This window comes from Carcharhinus amblyrhynchos, chromosome 27, assembly GCF_965287045.1.
Source record: "Carcharhinus amblyrhynchos chromosome 27, sCarAmb.v2.hapA, whole genome shotgun sequence".
NCBI classification, from domain to species: domain Eukaryota; kingdom Metazoa; phylum Chordata; class Chondrichthyes; order Carcharhiniformes; family Carcharhinidae; genus Carcharhinus; species Carcharhinus amblyrhynchos.
Window position 1 is genome coordinate 1,949,791 of NC_137350.1, and position 17,265 is coordinate 1,967,055.

Consider the following 17,265-nt stretch of genomic DNA (forward strand, 5'->3'; position numbering starts at 1 on the left):
TTCATACACAGTTGGTGGACAAAGGGTCAGAAATGAGGGTAACGTTAATTTCTCTCTTTCTCAGCCATCCTGCAAAGCTGCAATCACTTTCTTCCAGTTCAGTATCACAGCAAACTTCTTCTGGCTGTTGGCAGAAGGCATGTATCTCCACACCCTCATTGTTGTCTTCTTCACTGAGAGGAAGTATTTCTGGTGGTACATCGTCATGGCCTGGGGTAAGGTTTTTCCTTTTCATTCATCAAATCATACAGCACAGAAATAGACCATTTGGCCCCATGTGGTTCTGGCTCTTGGAAAGAGCTATCCAATTATGTTCTATGTTCCAATTAGTCCCACTCCCCCCGTCACCCTCTGCATTGCCATTTCCAATTCACTTTCAGAGGTCACTATTCAAACAAGAACAAGAGGATGCTGGAAAATCTCAGTGGGTCTGGAAGCATCTGTAGGGAAAGAAAACAGAGTTAATGTTTCAAATTATTTTGGCTTTGAAGAAAGGGAGAACGTGTTAGATATTAAACTGTAGCTAGGAGAGTTTGCAACAAGATGTAGCAACATTAAGGACAAAAGACCTGGTGTGGGAGAGTGGGGGAATGGGGGAAAGGGCCCTCCCTTTATTGCATTGAAACAATAAATGTATAGCCAGTGTTGTTCCTTTGTTTAAGAAGGGCAGCAAGAATAATCCAGGTAATTACAGGCCGGTGAACCTTACATCAATGGTAGGGAAATTATGGGAGAGGATTCTTCGAGCCAGAAATTGAACCCGGGTCCCTGGCGCTATGAGGCAACACATGTCTCCGTAACCTGCACGTCTTTGGATAATCATAGAATCATAGAAAAACTACAGCACAAACAGGCCCTTCGGCCCACAAGTTGCGCCAATGTTATGTCTACCTATTATGCTTACCTATAACCCTCAATCCCATTAAATCCCATGTACTCATCCAGAAGTCTCTTAAAAGACCCCAGCGAGTTCGCCTCTGCCACCACCGACGGCAGCCGATTCCACTCACTCACCACCCTCTGAGTGAAAAACTTACCCCTGACATCTCCTCTGTACCTTACTTCCCAACATCTTAAATGTGTGTCCTCTCGTAGTGACCATTTCAGCCCTGGGAAATAGCCTCTGAGAATCCACCCTATCCATACCTCTCAACCTCTTATACACCTCTATCAGGTCACCTCTCATCCTTCGTCTCTCTAAGAAAAGATTGAGCTCTCTCAGCCTATCCTCATAAGACATGCCTCCCAATCCAGGCAACATCCTTGTAAATCTCCTCTGCACCCTCTCAATAGCTTCCACATCCCTCCTGTAATGAGGCGACCAGAACTGCGCACAGTACTCCAAGTGGGGTCTGACAAGGGTCTTATAAAGTTGCAGCATTACCTCCCGACTCCTAAACTCAGTCCCTCGATTGGTGAAGGCCGGTACACCACACGCCTTCTTGACCACATCCTCTACCTGCGAGGCCGATTTAAGAGTCCTATGGATCCGGACCCCAAGATCGTTCTGATCCTCAGCACAGCTAAGACTCCTACCCTTGATATTATACTCCTTCATCCCACTGGTCCTGCCAAAATGGACCACTACACATTTATCCGCGTTGAAGTCCATCTGCCACTTCTCCGCCCAATCTTGCATCCTATCTATGACCCGCTGCAACTTCTGACATCCCTCCAGACCATCCACAACACCACCAAGTTTCGTGTCATCGGCATAATGTTTGTGTGTGAGTGATTTTTTAACTGATTACATTAATTCCATTAATTTTCTTCATCTGACTTCCCTGATCCTTTTCAATGTGAAGGAATAGATTCATTTTGAGAATAGTAGACTGGCTGAACAACTGTGATGTTCACAATGGGGAAAATCACAGGCTGAGGTACAACATTGCTCTATTCTATTGATCCTCTTCTTGTTTGTACAGGTACTCCACTCTTGATCACTGTCAGTTGGACACTTGCCATGTTGCACTATGATGATATTGGGTAAGAGAGAACTGGCCAATCTAAATTAAGACAACATGAACACTGTTTTCCAATTGGTTCTTCCTGTTTCCAATTCCAGACATTAGCTGCTCTCTAGTGTCTAATCCAGAGGCGATTCTCACTGTGTGAGTTTGGGTGATGGGTGTTATCAGTTACATGGCCACTGATGTTTTTAATATTGAGCTTGATCCTGACAGTGCACAGACCCAAGAACATCCTTCCCCACCCACTACCTACACACCACTCCTCATACAATCATACACACAGTACACACCCAGTCACACACACTCCTACACACATATGTACATTTACTTCAAACGCACATAAAAACAGCCTTACATATGGACCCCAGTAGACACACACACACACACACATGCAGTTACATACAACCTCGTCGCATCCCCTAAACATACAAACAACACACACACACTCCCTGACACACATCATGCTCCTGACACCCACCCTAATGAACACACACACCGCATGCTGACACATACACTGATGCACACTACACCCTGACACACACCCTGACACACAGCCTGATGCATGCATACACACACATGCTTTCCAGTGGGAGTGACTGGATGGAGATCAGGATGTGGAATCCTTTTACATGCATGTGGTCAGTTAACACATCTCTCGTACACTGTCATTCCTGCCAAAATCAGCTCACTCAGATATTCTGGGAATTCTACAAGATTCCATTCACATTTTAACTGGATATTTCCTTTAGGTGCTGGGATTCTATTGATTCTCCATATTTTTGGATTATTAAGGCTCCAATTTCTCTAACGATTTTGGTGAGTATTCCTCTTGTGTGTCTGTGATAAATTAACATTGTGGATCATGAATACACGACAGTTTTGATGGTAATTTCTCTGTTTTCCCCTGATACTCCCTCAGTATCATGTAAATTCCAATATTAGTATCTGGGGAAGGAATAAGCCTGAAGCCAAACCTTAAGCAATTTTATTCTCAATAAACAGCCTCCATCTGCTTCCCCACACCCAACAGCTCCAGCTGCAACCAGTTTGGGGATTAAAACCAGCGATCATCCCCTGTCTGTAACAATGGAACTGTTAAAGGATGTGATTGTTGCTGCGTTAACGTCACACACTGCTGCTGGCCAAGAGGGAGAGCAGGAAACTCTGCTGTCCTCACATTCATACTAGTCTGAAGTTGCTAACTAAGAGGCAGGCAGCTATGGTCTGGATCATTCCGCCTTAACTTTCCCACCCACATTCATCAGCATCTCCTCAAGTCGGGAGACACACATTCAGAGACTTTCTTCCATGGCTTCTTTGCAGCCCAAAGAGCTACTGAAGCAAGAAAGTAATTTTTGAAGTGCAGCCTTTTTTATAATGGAGGAAATATGCTGTACGGTCTTTGCATAGCAAGATCCCAAAACAGCTATTGGTAACTACTGGACCAACTGGTTTTTGCATGTTAGAACAAAGAACAAAGAAAATTACAGCACAGGAACAGGCTCTTTTGCCCTCCAACCCTGCACTGACCATGCTGCCCAACTTAACTAAAACCCCCTACCCTTCTGGGGACCGTATCCTTCTATTCCCATCCTATTCATGTATTTGTCAAGATGCCCCTTAAAAGTCACTATCGTATCCGCTTCCACTACCTCCCCTGGCAACGAGTTCCAGGCACCCACTACTCTCTGTGTAAAAGATCTGCCTCGTACATCTCCCTTAAACCTTGCCCCTCGCACCTTAAACTTGTGCCCCCTAGTAACTGACTCTTCCACCCTGGGAAAAAACTTCTGACTATCCATAAGAACATAAGAACATAAGAAATAGGAGCAGGAGTAGGCCATCTAGCCCCTCGAGCCTGCCCCGCCATTCAATAAGATCATGGCTGATCTGTCATGGCTCAGTTCCACTTTCCCGCCCTCTCCCCATAACCCTTAATCCCCTTACCTATCAAAAACCTATCAACCCGCGTCTTAAAAATATTTATCCACTCTGTCCATGCCTCTCATAATCTTGTGGACTTCTATCAGGTCACCCCTCAACCTCCGTCGCTCCAGTGAGAACAAACCAAGTTTCTCCAACCTCTCCTCATAGCTAATGCCCTCCATACCAGGCAACATCCTGGTAAATCTTTTCTGTACCCTCTCCAAAGCCTCCACATCCTTCTGGTAGTGTGGCGACCAGAATTGAACACTATATTCCAAGTGCGGCCTAACTAAGTTTCTATAAAGCTGCAACGTGACTTGCCAATTTTTAAACTCAATACCCCGGCCGATGAAGGCAAGCATGCCGTATGCCTTCTTGACTACCTTCTCCACCTGCGTTGCCACTTTCAGTGGCCTGTGTACCTGTACACCCAGATCCCTCTGCCTATCAATACTCTGAAGGGTTCTGCCATTTACTGTATATTTCCTACCTGTGTAAGACCTTCCAAAATGCATTACCTCACATTTGATCTTTGATCTCTGCTATTTTGGCCTATTTTCAATCAGCATTAGCTAAACTGGCAGAGACAACTCACCCTATTCTTCTTCAAAATCATGCCACAAGATCTTTTACGCCCATCTGTGGAAGTATAATGTCTCATTGGAAAAATGTACCTCTGACAATGCAGCACTTCTTTAGTACAGTATGGATTGTTGGCCTAGATTTTGTATACCGCAGATACATAGCTAGCACCAAGAGGTAGAGCTGAGGGCAGTAGTTCCATGTGTAGAGTTTTAGATAGTTAAATCTGCATGGATTTCTCCTTGACATTGCCACAGCCCTGGTTGTGTTGTTGTTCTGGTCTCCATGTTACAAATCAATGTCAGGCACTGCAGCAGGTTCAACAAAGATCGATGAGGGCAACACTAGAACAGAGAGGTTATACTGAGCAGAAAAGGTCAGGAAAATCTGGGAAACAAACAGGAAATGCTGGAAAATCTCAGCAGGTCTGGCAGCATTAGTAGAGAGAGAAACAGAATTAACAGTTGGAATGTTCTGGCTCGCGCCCCAAAATCAGTGGACCTTTACACAGGCTGCCCAATTTTCCATCCTGCTCGTCACAATTCCCACAACAGGCAGGAAGGGAAAATCCCACCAACATTCTGAGTCCGTGTGACTCTACTTCAGAGGATTCAAACTATTAACCTTGTTTCTCACTCCACAGATACTGCCAGACCTGCTGAACAGTTCCTGTTCTGATTTCAGATTTCCTGAATTTGTAGCATTTTGCTTCTACTGGAATATCTGCGGCTCTTTCCTTTCGAATAAAGGGCGAAGGAATGATCTGATGGAAGGAAGAGGGCATACGTAGACAGGATGTCTCCACGTGTGAGACAAACCAGGCCAGAAGGAGGGCCCATAAACACGAGAGTCACTAATAAAGTCGATAAGGAACAGGACATACAAACATTGGGAGCAGGAGTGGCCCACTCGCCCCTTTGAGTCTGCTGTACCATTAATATGATGGGGGCACGGGGGGCACAGTGGTTAACACTGCTGCCTCACAGCACCAGGGTTCAATTCCAGCCTCGGGTCACTGTCTATGTGGGGTTCGTACATTCTCCCCGTGTCTGCATGGGCTTCCTCCTGGTGCTCCAGTTTACTCCCGCAGTCCAAAAATGTGTGGATTAGGGTGATTGGCCATGCCATATTGATGCCAGTGTTAGAGGATTAGCAGAGTAAAAGTGTGGGGTTATGGGAATAGGGCTTGGGTGGGACTGTGGTCAGTGCAGACTCGATGGCCAAATAGCCTCCTTCTGCATTGTAGGGATTCTCTGATCATGACTGATCTGATTGTAACCACAGCCTCACATTTCACCCCCTTATCCTGAATCTATCCACTCCTGCCTTCAAAATATCCAGTCTCTGCTTCCAGTACCTTTTGAGGAAGAAAATCTTCCTTTTGGGTGAATTTTCTCTCCTTCTCTCTGCCCTAAACCTCTCATTTTAAACAGTGATGCCAAGTACTCAATTCTCCCACAAGGGGAAAAACATCCTCTCCACACCCCTCCTGTCAAGACCCCTCAGAATCGTACACGTCTCGATCAGGGAGAGACCTCTCCACACCCCGATTGTTTAGAATATGGAGCTCACCGCCACGGGGAATACTGAGATATCACATCGACACATTTCAGAGAAAGCTGGACATGGAGGAGGATGGAATAATGGGCAGGTTAGAAAGGTGGGGGGGAGGGGACAGGAGGAAATTGATGTGAAGCATAGACTCTGACATTAGACTCTCGGAATTTAGAAGAATGCGGGGAGATCAAATTGAGGGAGACAAGATGATAAAAGGTCTGGATAAAGTGACGTGGAGCGGACCTTCCTCTTGTGGGACATTCTTGGGCGAGAGAATTCGAGTAACGGGCAGCAAATTTAAAACAGAGTTGAGGAGAAACTCTCAAAGGGTTGTGAATCTGTGGAATTGGCTATCCCAAAGAGCGGTGGATGTAGGACAGTGAGTAATTTTAAGGAAGAATTAGACAGATTTTTAATTGGTAATGGGTTGAAGGGTTATGGGGAGAAGCAGGAAAATTGGGATGAGGAGCATATCAGCCATGATTGAACGGCAGAGCAAACTCAATGGGCCGAATGGCCTAATTTGGCTCCTGTATCTTATGCACCTATGAATTGGCCAGTCAGGGCAAACAGCCACTTTCTGTGCTATACACTCTTTGTAATAGTGACTGGGAGAAGATTTCACTGGAGTTTAAATAGCACAATTTCAGTTCATTCCCAAAGGCAATGATACTTGACCAGAATCCTGGATGGAATGGTCATAACTACAAGAACTACAGCAAACTATAAGGGCAAATTCTTAATCCGTCCATACTCCCTATTTGATGAAGGGCTTAACCAGTTTAACTAAATCTCCCTGACATCTTAGTGCAGAGTGGGCTGAATCATTACAATACCTTAACACTAATATCACGCAACGTTTGTTTATGTTTTACACACAAAGATGGTTTGGAGTTGGGGATGTAGATTCACAGATGACACTAAGATGAGTGGAAGAGCAAAGTGTACAGAGGACGCTGAAAGTCTGCAAAGGGATATAGACAGTCTCAGTGAGTGGGCGAGGGTCTGGCAGATGGAGTACAATGTTGGTAAATGTGAGATTATCCATTTTGGTAGGAATAACAGCAAAACGGACTATTATTTAAATGGTAAAAAATTGCAGCATGCTGCTGTGCAGAGGGACCCAGGTGTCCTTGTGCAGGAATCTCAAGGAGTTGGTTTGCAGGTGCAGTAGGTAATTAAAAAGGCAAATGGAATTTTGTCCTTCATTGCCAGAGGGATGGAGTTTAAAAACAGCCAGGTTAAGTTGCAACTGTATAAGGTGCTGGTGAGGCCACATCTGGAGTACTGTGTACAGCTTTGGTCTCCTTACTTGAGAAAGGATATACTGGCACTGGAGGGGGTGCAGAGGAGATTCACTCGGTTGATTCTGGAGTTGAGAGGGTTGGCTTATGAGGAGAGACTGAGTAGACTGGGGCCATTGGAATTCAGAGAATGAGGGGAGATCTTATAGAAACTTATAAGATTATGAAGGGAATGGATAAGATAGAAGCAGGGAAGGTGTTTCCACTGGCGGGTGAAACTAGAACTAGGGGGCATGGCCTCAAAATAAGGGGGAGCAGATTTAGGACTGAGTTGAGGAGGAACTTCTTCACACAAAGGATTGTGAATCTGTGGAATTTCCTGCCCAGTGAAGCAGTTGAGGCTCCCTCATTGAATGATTTTAAGGCAAGATAGATAAATTTTTGAACAGTAAAGGAATTAAGGGTTATGGTGAGCGGGCGGGTAGGTGGAGCTGAGTCCATGAAAAGATCAGCCATGATCTTATTGAATGGTGGACAGGCTCGAGGGGCCAGATGGCCGACTCCTGCTCCTAGTTCTTATGTTGTTATGTGATATCACCCTGTGCCATCCTCGGAGCTGACTGTATATGAGGGCCATTAAACTATCCCCTTCTGAGTGAAGATCCTTCTTAAAATAAAACTTGGAGAGAATTCCAAAATAAACAAAACTTTGACAGAGCTGAAACATTTGTTTATTTTGCAGATAAATATCATGCAGCAGTTTTACCACAGACCAGAAATGCCAAACTCCACTAAACTGTGATGTTCTCCTTCTCAATTAGGTGAACTTCATCCTGTTCATCTCCATCATCCAGATCCTCATCCAGAAAGTATCTTCATCGGACAGCAGAGGAAGCGAGTATCGGCAGTACCTGTGAGTACAGAGAGGGCCCCCCCGCCCCCCCCAAAAACCCACATTGCAGCCTCTGATCTGGGGCCAGTTGTGCTGCTTTCATTGACTCTGCTGGACAACTGTCTCCAGAACATCAACCCTTTCTGCCAATGTTTCAAACATTTGGGGCTCACGTTTTGAACCATGAATAAGATCTGTACAGGGAAGAGACAGGGGGGTGGGGGGCGGTAGTGGAATTGATATTTTAGTGCAGGCACACAACATGAGTTTTCATCCATTAAAATGAGCACTTTTACACCAACCTAGAAACAATCAGGGTCTGTAGAAGCTCAGGAAGATGCGTTTGGGTCCAAGAATGCAGAAATGCACCAGCAGATCAGTTACTGGTTTGGACACCTATGGGTCAGACCCTAGGCTGACCTTTGGTGAAATTGGTGAAATGCCCCAGGATCCAAGTATTCGGACCCAGGCCAGAAACTCTAAGGTGTTTTATGAAGATAGCCTAGCCCCTAAATTCTTACATTTGAATTTGGCATGAGTGAGTTTAACGTGTTTCACTCCAAATATGATTTAAGTGACCCACTAGGAAGCTCTTATCAAACAAAGTTTATTTAAGAATACAGCTAGAATATAACAAAAAGAATTAGTGTATCAATTACAAAATTCAAACATGATACAGTATAAACCATAACAGCTAGCTATCTCTGTTGTTCCAAGTCTAACAACAAACCACAAACATACAGCCCTTCTTGGACTTAGCACTAAAAGCAAGTATGCTCACGTGATGGTGGATTTTGCAGTTTTTTAACACCTGCTGTGGATTGGTCCTTTGAATGTTGGATTAAATCTCAGGCTTTCCAGTCCTGGAAGTTTCCAAAAAGCCCTTGAAGAGAGAAACAGAGACACTGCTTGTTTCCACCAGCTTCTAACAGCAACTCACAGACAGCGGAATTTCCAACTTCAAAGAGAGGAGAAAAGCACTGTTGCCACTCTCCACCTTAGGCTACCACTGAAAAGCGAAACTAAAAACTTGGACTTTTCTGTGGGAAAAAAAAACTGTCCCCAGGCATCGCCTGATCTGTCAGTCACGCTCCATCCAGCAATTCCAACAGGATCATAAAAGGATATTGCATTAGTCCAGATTAAAAATAAACAAGATGTTCCATTATATTGTTTCAGGAACAATTAGAGACACCAGCTGCTGTCAAAACGGTGCCAATAAAATACTAGGAGTTGTTTGAAAAACCCTGCAAGAAACATAATAAAAATACATTTCTTCAAGGCTTAGTATCATCACACACGTAAGATCTCTGTTTGTGACATTAGCATAGAGGAGACTGAGAATTGCCGAGACCTCAAAGTTTCATGTTAAATGCCATGTATTTTTAAATAAGTGAAATGGGAATTCCTGTCTACCTGGTCAAAGTTATTTTTCCATTTAAGCAAATACAGCAGTTTAAAGAACATTTTATCTTCAGTTCAAAGTGATTTAATTGTTGTATTTCTTTATTAAAAGGAGACTGGCCAAGTCCACTCTGCTCCTGATCCCACTATTTGGAGTAAATTACATTGTCTTTGTGTTTGTTCCGGACCATCTGAACATCTATTTCCGGTTGGTGTTTGATCTGGCTCTTGGGTCCTTCCAGGTGAGTGGCAGCTCTGAGGGATGTGTGAATGGAAAATTAATGATAAATGTAACTTTGGTTAAAGTTGTCTCAGTGTGGGATATCGGACAGGGTTTTCCTGACGTTGGCCCCATTAAATTCCAAAGGAGTTCCAAAGACTTCCAATCCTCTGAGAGAAGAAATCCTTCTTTGTCTCAATCTTAAGTTGGCTCCTGTTTATTCTGAGACGATGCCCTCATTAGTGATTGAGAAAGTTGCTGTTTGAGCAGGCAACTTGCTTTCAGAGACTGTTTTGATGTCTATGAATACAAACAGTGATGAATGAAGTGAGTCTCGTGATCTTGTCATTGTGCATGAGTCCCAAAAACCCAGTTTGCAGGTGCAGCAGGTGGTCAGGAAGGCGAATGGGATGCTGGCCTTCATAACGAGGGGGATTGAATATAAAAGTAGGGAGGTCTTGCTGCAGCTGTATAGGGCATTGGTGAGGCCGCAGCTGGAGTACTGTGTGCAGTTTTGGGCGCCACACCTGCGCAACGATATTTTGGCCTTGGAGGGAGTGCAGAGGAGGTTTACTAGGCTGATACCGGAGTTGAGGGGGTTGAGCTATGAGGAGAGGCTGAATAAACTGGGCTTGTACTCGTTAGAGTTTAGAAGAATGAGAGGAGATCTCATTGAGACGTATAAGATGATGAATGGGATGGATAGGATAGAGGTGGAAAGACTCTTCCCGCTCAGAAAGGACAGTAGGACTAGGGGGCACAGCCTCAAGATAAAGGGGGGGCGGTTTAGAACGGAGTTGAGGAGGAACTTCTTCACTCAAAGGGTGGTGAATCTCTGGAATTCTCTGCCCGTTGAAGTGGTGGAGGCTGCCTCGCTAAATATTTTTAAGACGTGGGTTGATGGGTTTTTGATAAGAGAGGGGATTAAGGGTTATGGGGAGAGGGCGGGAATGTGGAACTGAGCAGCGAAAGATCAGCCATGATCTTATTGAATGGCGGGGCAGGCTCGAGGGGCTAGATGGCCTACTCCTGCTCCTATTTCTTATGTTCTTATGTTCTTATCTCTGTCTTATTCTATCCAAGATTGGGCAACAAACTGTCTCTCACTTTGATGGATATCGAACCCCCCAAGATAGACAATTCAAGCAGACAATTGAAAGGTCTGTTGAGCTCTGGTGGGAAGTCCCGGTCTTGGGACAAACCCAGTGAATCTCGCCCACGGTTTCTTTTAGGAGTTGTACCTTGTGTCAAAACTTCCAAGGTAGATGAGAACTTGAACAGGTCTACAGGGACCAGTTGATGTTAGCATCGCTGCAAACTCACACCATACCAGAAAGTCAGACTTTGCTCATGTTTAGAAATTGATTAGTTAATTACATTTCTAATTCATGGTCTACTGCATCAAAGTAATTTACCCACCATCAGTTGACTAACAATGTGTCTTCATTCCAGCTGAGCTGAGTATTAGATAGTGCAGAACGTGCTTTCTGTGACCTTACTTTCTTTGTTCCCAGGGTTTCATAGTTGCAATACTCTACTGTTTCTTGAATGGAGAGGTAAGATCAACCACAATTTATAGCAAGTTGATGTCAATGTTACTGTTATATTAGTAATTACACTTCTGTTCTGGCTGGCAAATTTCTGCCAGGAACTTCTGACCTCACCCAAGGCTGGGATTGGCCAATCCTGCTGCACTGAATGGAATTTGGCTGAGCAGCAAATTCTCTTTTCTCATTGGCAGCAGGGAAGGCGAACAAGATTGGAAAATTCCAGCCCTTCTTTTTTCCCACCCTGTTGATGTTTTAGTGAATATTGACCCAGCGCTAACTTCTCCAATTTGTCAGGGTGATTGGTTAGCAAATTATTGACTGAAGAGAGGTCTCCAGGTTAGCATCTCCACTGAGGTGGGACATGAACCACATGGTCCTAAAACCACCGGATAGATGTGAAATCCACCGCCGGCAATTGAAACCATTCATCACAGGGGACGACTGCCGAGACAAACTGCCAACTGTCGTCATAACCCTGAAAATTTGAAGCCTCTTCAAATTTTCTTTCCAAATCAAGAAATCCCACTGTTCTTTCAGCTTTCGTATCTTTTTGGCTGCTCCACTAAACTATCTCTGTTCTGATGATCAGAAGAGCACAGACTGCTCCAGATGAGACTTGACCAAAGCTCTCGACAGGAACAATGTGAGCTCAGGTGATTTGATGGGCTGGCATCTGGCCTGTTCAGTGTTGGAGTACGTGACCAATCCACACAAACGTATTTGCCAGACTGCCTACTTTCAACATCTACATTCATGTACGTTTCAAATAGTAGCTAAAGGAGCTCTTTTTATATTTATTCATGGGATGTGGACATCACTGGCTAGACCAGTATTTATTGCTCATCCCGAATTGTCCTTTAGATGGTGGTAGTGCACCGCCTTCTTGAACTGTGCAGTGTACACCTGTCCAAAGTGCTGTCAGGGAGCGAGTTCCAGGGTTTTGACCCAGCAACAGTGAAGGGACAGCGATAAATTTCCAAGTCAGGATGGTAAGTGGATTGGAAAGGAATTTCCAGGTGGCAGTGTTCCCATGTACCTGCTGCTCTTATTCTTCTAGATGATAGTGATCATTAGTTTGGAAAGGCTGTCTAATGAACTTTGGTGAGTTGCAGCAGTGCATCTTGACAATGGTACACACGGCTGCCACTGCTGTGCATCAGTGCTGGAGAAACTGAGTGTTTGTAGAGGAGGTACCAATCAAGGTGGCTGCATTGCCCTAAATGATGCTGAGTTTTTTAAGTGTTGTTGGAGCTGCACTCATCCAGAAAAGCATTCCATCATACCCTTGACTGGTGCTCTATAGATGGACCAGGCTCTGGGCAGTCAGGAGGACCCACCATAGGATTTCTAGCCTCTGATCTGCTCTTGTATCCACAGTATTTATATAGCCAGTCCAGTTCAGTTTCTGTTCAATGGTAACGCCCAGGATGTTGGTAGTAATGCCATTGAATGTCAAGAGGTGATGGTTAGATCTCTCTTTAGGAGATGGGTCATTGCCTCGTGCTTGTGTGGTGTGAATGTTACTTGTCACTTATCAGCCTAAGCCTGGTTGTTGTCCAGGTCTTGCTGCATTTTGTCACAGACTGTTTCAGTATCTGAGGAGTGGTGAATTGTGTCCTATGTCCATATGGAAAGGTGTGTTCCCATATCTCGACTGACTTGCATTTCAAATATTCCACCACTAGTAGCTGTACCTTCAGTTGTTTCTGGAAATCTCTCCCAAAGCCTCTCCACCTCTGGACCTCACTTCCTCCTCAAGGATACAGTTGCAGCTTATGTGTTTGTTGTTATGTTTGCTCCTTTGAAGCATCTTGGGATATTTTATTACTTCAAAATCACTATATAAATGGAAGGTGTTGTTGTTTGTTTGATGGTCTCGAGAGTTGGACTTGTATAAGTCTGGCTGTTCTTTTACAGCAAGAGTTTCCAAGTGATTATTTTTCATGGAGGCCTTAGGAACGTACCATACTGTCGAGAGAGGCCAATCTTCCTGCTGACCTCCCCGGGTACCAGTGATCGGGACAGAGACAGTTACAGCACCCACCAGTTTATTGGGGATTGTTGTGCAAGACTCATTATCAACTCCTTGTAGGGCCCTGCTTTTGGAGACCTTTCCAACGCAGCCAAAGATGCCAATCTCATCTCCACTGAAACCCCTGGGCCGAAACACCAGGCTGCAAACCAGGCTCTGCTTTCCTGAGCTTTGTATCGAGGGGCTGGATGTTGCTCAGTTAACAGCCTCAGGATGATCAACTACACAATAAGTTTTCCCGGTGCCTTAACCAATCGAGGAATTTAGCCGATTACCACCAGAGGGGAAACAATGCGCCAATCTTTCAGAACCCCAAAAAAAATCAAAACAGGGCCAATGAAACATGGCTTATTTATTAGTGTCACAAAGAGACTCACATTAACACTGCAATGAAGTTATATGAAAATCCCCTAGTGCCACACTCCGGTGCCTGTTCAGGTACAATAAGGGGGAATTTAGTATGTCCCAATGCACAACCCATGCAGCCACGGGGAGAATGTGCAGACTCTGCACAGACAGTGACCCAAACCGGGAATTGAACCTGGGTCCCTGGTGCTGTGAAGCAGCAGTGCAAACCACTGTGCCACCGTGCCGCCCAAAACTTCCTCATACTGTAGCCTTAAGGGGGAATGAGTGGGGGTCTGGAAGAAAGCTATGCCAATTCTGAAACCTGCACTTGCTTCAAACCCAATATCCCACTGACAGTATTTGGTTAGTGAATTACTCCTTATAAAAACTGTTGTCGCTCTGTTTCAGGGTGTTTCGAGATGTTGTTTGAATAGTGTCAGTCACAGGATTCTGGGCTTTCTATGGTTACATTTGCCTGATCTGTTAGGAAATGCTCCCTTTTCCAGATCTCCCCCTTGAATGGGACTCCAAAAGGCAAGATGCACATCTAAGAACCACCTATCAGTTCACCAAGGAAAATGGTTCACCAGTAATAATTGCAATATATGATGACAAGGCTCCTGTGGAAAAAATAAAAACAACTAATTTGTGTACTTCATACCCAGGAAATGATTATCACCCAAGCACCTTATTCCTTGGGATTTACAAACTCACTGCAATAGACTTTGGGGAATGTTTGTGTTTCGAAGAAAGGCATTTACTGATCAGTGGGAATCAAAGCTCATGATTTTATCTTCCTCTCCCAGTTTATCATCTTCCCCATGAAACCTCACACCTTTGGCTCTCTCTCTCAGAACTTATCTAAAGGCCTGTATCCCTAATGCCGTGCTCATTTCTCTTATCCACATTCCCGCTCTCTGCTTCCAGGTTGCTCGGTGGAATAACATCATAAAGCATAGTAATAATCACCCCGATTGATATTTAGGATATAGAATCCCGACAATGGTCATTCAGGCCATCGATTCTGCACTGACTCTGTCAGAGGATCCCATCCAGATCCATTCCTGAAGCCCCACATATTTACCCTGTTAATCCCCCTAACCTACACATCTTGAGGCACTAAGGGGCTATTTAGTATGGCCAATCCACCTAACCTGCACATCTTTGGACTGTGAGAGGAATCCTGAGCACCCGGAGGAAACCCACGCAGACCTGGGGAGAATGTGCAGACTCTGTGCAGATAATGACCCAAACCAGGAATCAAGCCTAGGCTCCTGGCACTGTGAGGCAGCAGTGCTAACCACTGTGCCACCATGCCACCCTAGATTTCTAGAGAATCATGGGCAGAACATTTCCAGAAGAACTTTTTCTTACTGAGGATTAGTTCTGTGCTTTTCTTAATGTGTCTCAAGACGATATTAATGAGGACGTGGCTCAGTTCAGATTCTTGCAGAGCATCACTTTTAGAAGAAGCTAACTTGCTACTTAATTGATTCTTACTGCTCGATTGTAGATATACCTGAGGCAGTAGGCATGTTTTATCAAAAGTATTTTCCTGTACCCAGTGCCTTTAACAGCCCAGCTGTGAGGCCTAGAGATGGGCATTCCTGTGTATTAGGATTAGACACAGTAAGAAGTCTCATAACACCAGGTTAAAGTCCACCAGGTTTATTTGGTAGCACAAACTATTAGCTTTCGGAGCGCTGCTCCTTCATCAGGTAAGTGGGAGTTCCGATCACAAACAGGGCATATAAAGACAAAGACTCAATTTACATGAATAATGTTTGGAATGCGAGTCTTTACAGCTAATCAAGTCTTAAAAGTACAGACAATGTGAGTGGAGAGAACTTTAAGCACAGGTTAAAAAGATGTGTATTGTCTCCAGCCAGGAAATTAGTGAGATTTTGCAAGTCCAGGCGTAGGAGTTACAGACAGTGTGACATGAACCCAAGATCCCGGTTGAGGACTGTTGGTACCTCAAAGCAGATACGAGATACTGTCCTCCTTCCATGGAGAGTCACAGCACAAAAGAGGGCACTCAGCTCTCCATGGTATCCTGTTACAATTCCCAAATCCAGGCTGCCAACAATGAACAGGCTGATTTGCTACCAAATAAACCTGATGGACTCTAACCTGGTGTTGTGAGACTCCTTACTGTGTTTACCTCAGTCCAACGCCGGCATCTCCACATCATTATTAGGATTAGAGTCAGATTCACAAAATATGCTTTAATGTCAGTCCGCAAACAGGAGAGAACCTGGGCTGGAAGACTAGCAATTCACCCTCCCCCTCACACTCTCCATGAAGGATGAAGCCCAGTCCCACCCACACCAGCTCACCACGTATCAAGCCCGTATTCCCCAAACCAGAATATTAAACATCAGACAATTGTTTTCTTTCATTAGACTGGAAGGTTTGTCATTAGAGAAAGTTTCAATGATTGAATGGCTGAGAGATACTGTTGTTTATAATAACTTGGAGCCTCCTCTGAATATTTTGTGTTTGTTTGTTCAGGTACAACTGGAACTTGGCCGAAAGTGGCGGAGATGGTGCACTCAGTGGTACCTCAAAGCTGATTCGAGATATTGTCCTCCTTCCATGGAGAGTCACAGCACAAAAGAGGGCACTCAGCTCTCCATGGTATCCTGTTACAATTCCCAAATCCAGGCCACTGCCAGCAATGAACAGGCTGACTTGACCATTGCCTAACTGTAGTGAGATGAGAATGCCGTTGGGTTTGGTACTGAAGGTAACTGGAATGTTCCGATGGAAGGGATGATTATCTGAGTGCTGGGTGCTGGCGGTCTTTGAGCACACATATCATAAAATTGGAGCCAAGAAATCATTACCATCCCTGATATATGTGATCACCGCACAAAACCACACCATCGAGCCGTCTGCACTCAGACAGTCGGCTCTTCAACGCTTTAACTAAGGATAACTTGCCTGATTTGAGATTTTTATTCACCATTATTCATTACAATTCTAAATAATGGAGGAAATAATACAGCTTCACACTCACCAAGATATAGCCATCAGCAACATCAGCAGATCAACACCGGGTTTCTCTTAACATCGTTTGCCCGATATTAAAGCAGCAGTCCAGGGAATGTGGTGTAAACATTGGAAATTCCAATTCTGAAATGAAATAGATCGAGGGCGACTCTGTGGCTTAAATCAACAGCAGCTTTATTGCTAAATAAAGCCGTTCGATTCCCGGCTTTGGTCACTGTATGTGTGGAGTTTGTACGTTCTCCCCAGGTCTGCCTGGGTTTCCTCCAGGTGCTCCCATAGTCTGAAAGATGTGCAGGTTAGATGGATTGACCATGCTAAATTGCCGCTTAGTGTGGTTGTGTGGACAGAGCCTGGGTGGGTTTGTGGATGGTGCAGATTTGATGGGCTGAATGGTCTCCTTTTGCACTGTAAGATTCTATGAAAGAATAACATACACAGCAAGGTCAGACTAAATTACAACGCGACTGTTCTACTCGACTCCCTGGCACCAACTGCCAGCCTCTTCTTGCCCTGTGGCACGTACCC

At 44.7% G+C, this 17,265-nt stretch overlaps 1 protein-coding gene across 1 annotated transcript in view; it reads left to right on the forward strand.

Moving 5' to 3' along the window:
- The window catches only part of LOC145358992 (vasoactive intestinal polypeptide receptor-like), a 292,201-nt gene extending 275,310 nt beyond the window's left edge, over positions 1–16,891 (forward strand). The window contains exons 11-17 of the mRNA XM_080213349.1: positions 65–215; positions 1,926–1,986; positions 2,720–2,786; positions 8,101–8,192; positions 9,688–9,817; positions 11,310–11,351; positions 16,240–16,891. Coding sequence (XP_080069475.1) covers positions 65–215; positions 1,926–1,986; positions 2,720–2,786; positions 8,101–8,192; positions 9,688–9,817; positions 11,310–11,351; positions 16,240–16,434 — 738 coding nt within the window. The 3' untranslated portion in view covers positions 16,435–16,891. The remainder of the gene's footprint in view (positions 1–64; positions 216–1,925; positions 1,987–2,719; positions 2,787–8,100; positions 8,193–9,687; positions 9,818–11,309; positions 11,352–16,239) is intronic.
- Positions 16,892–17,265: the final 374 nt, after the last annotated feature.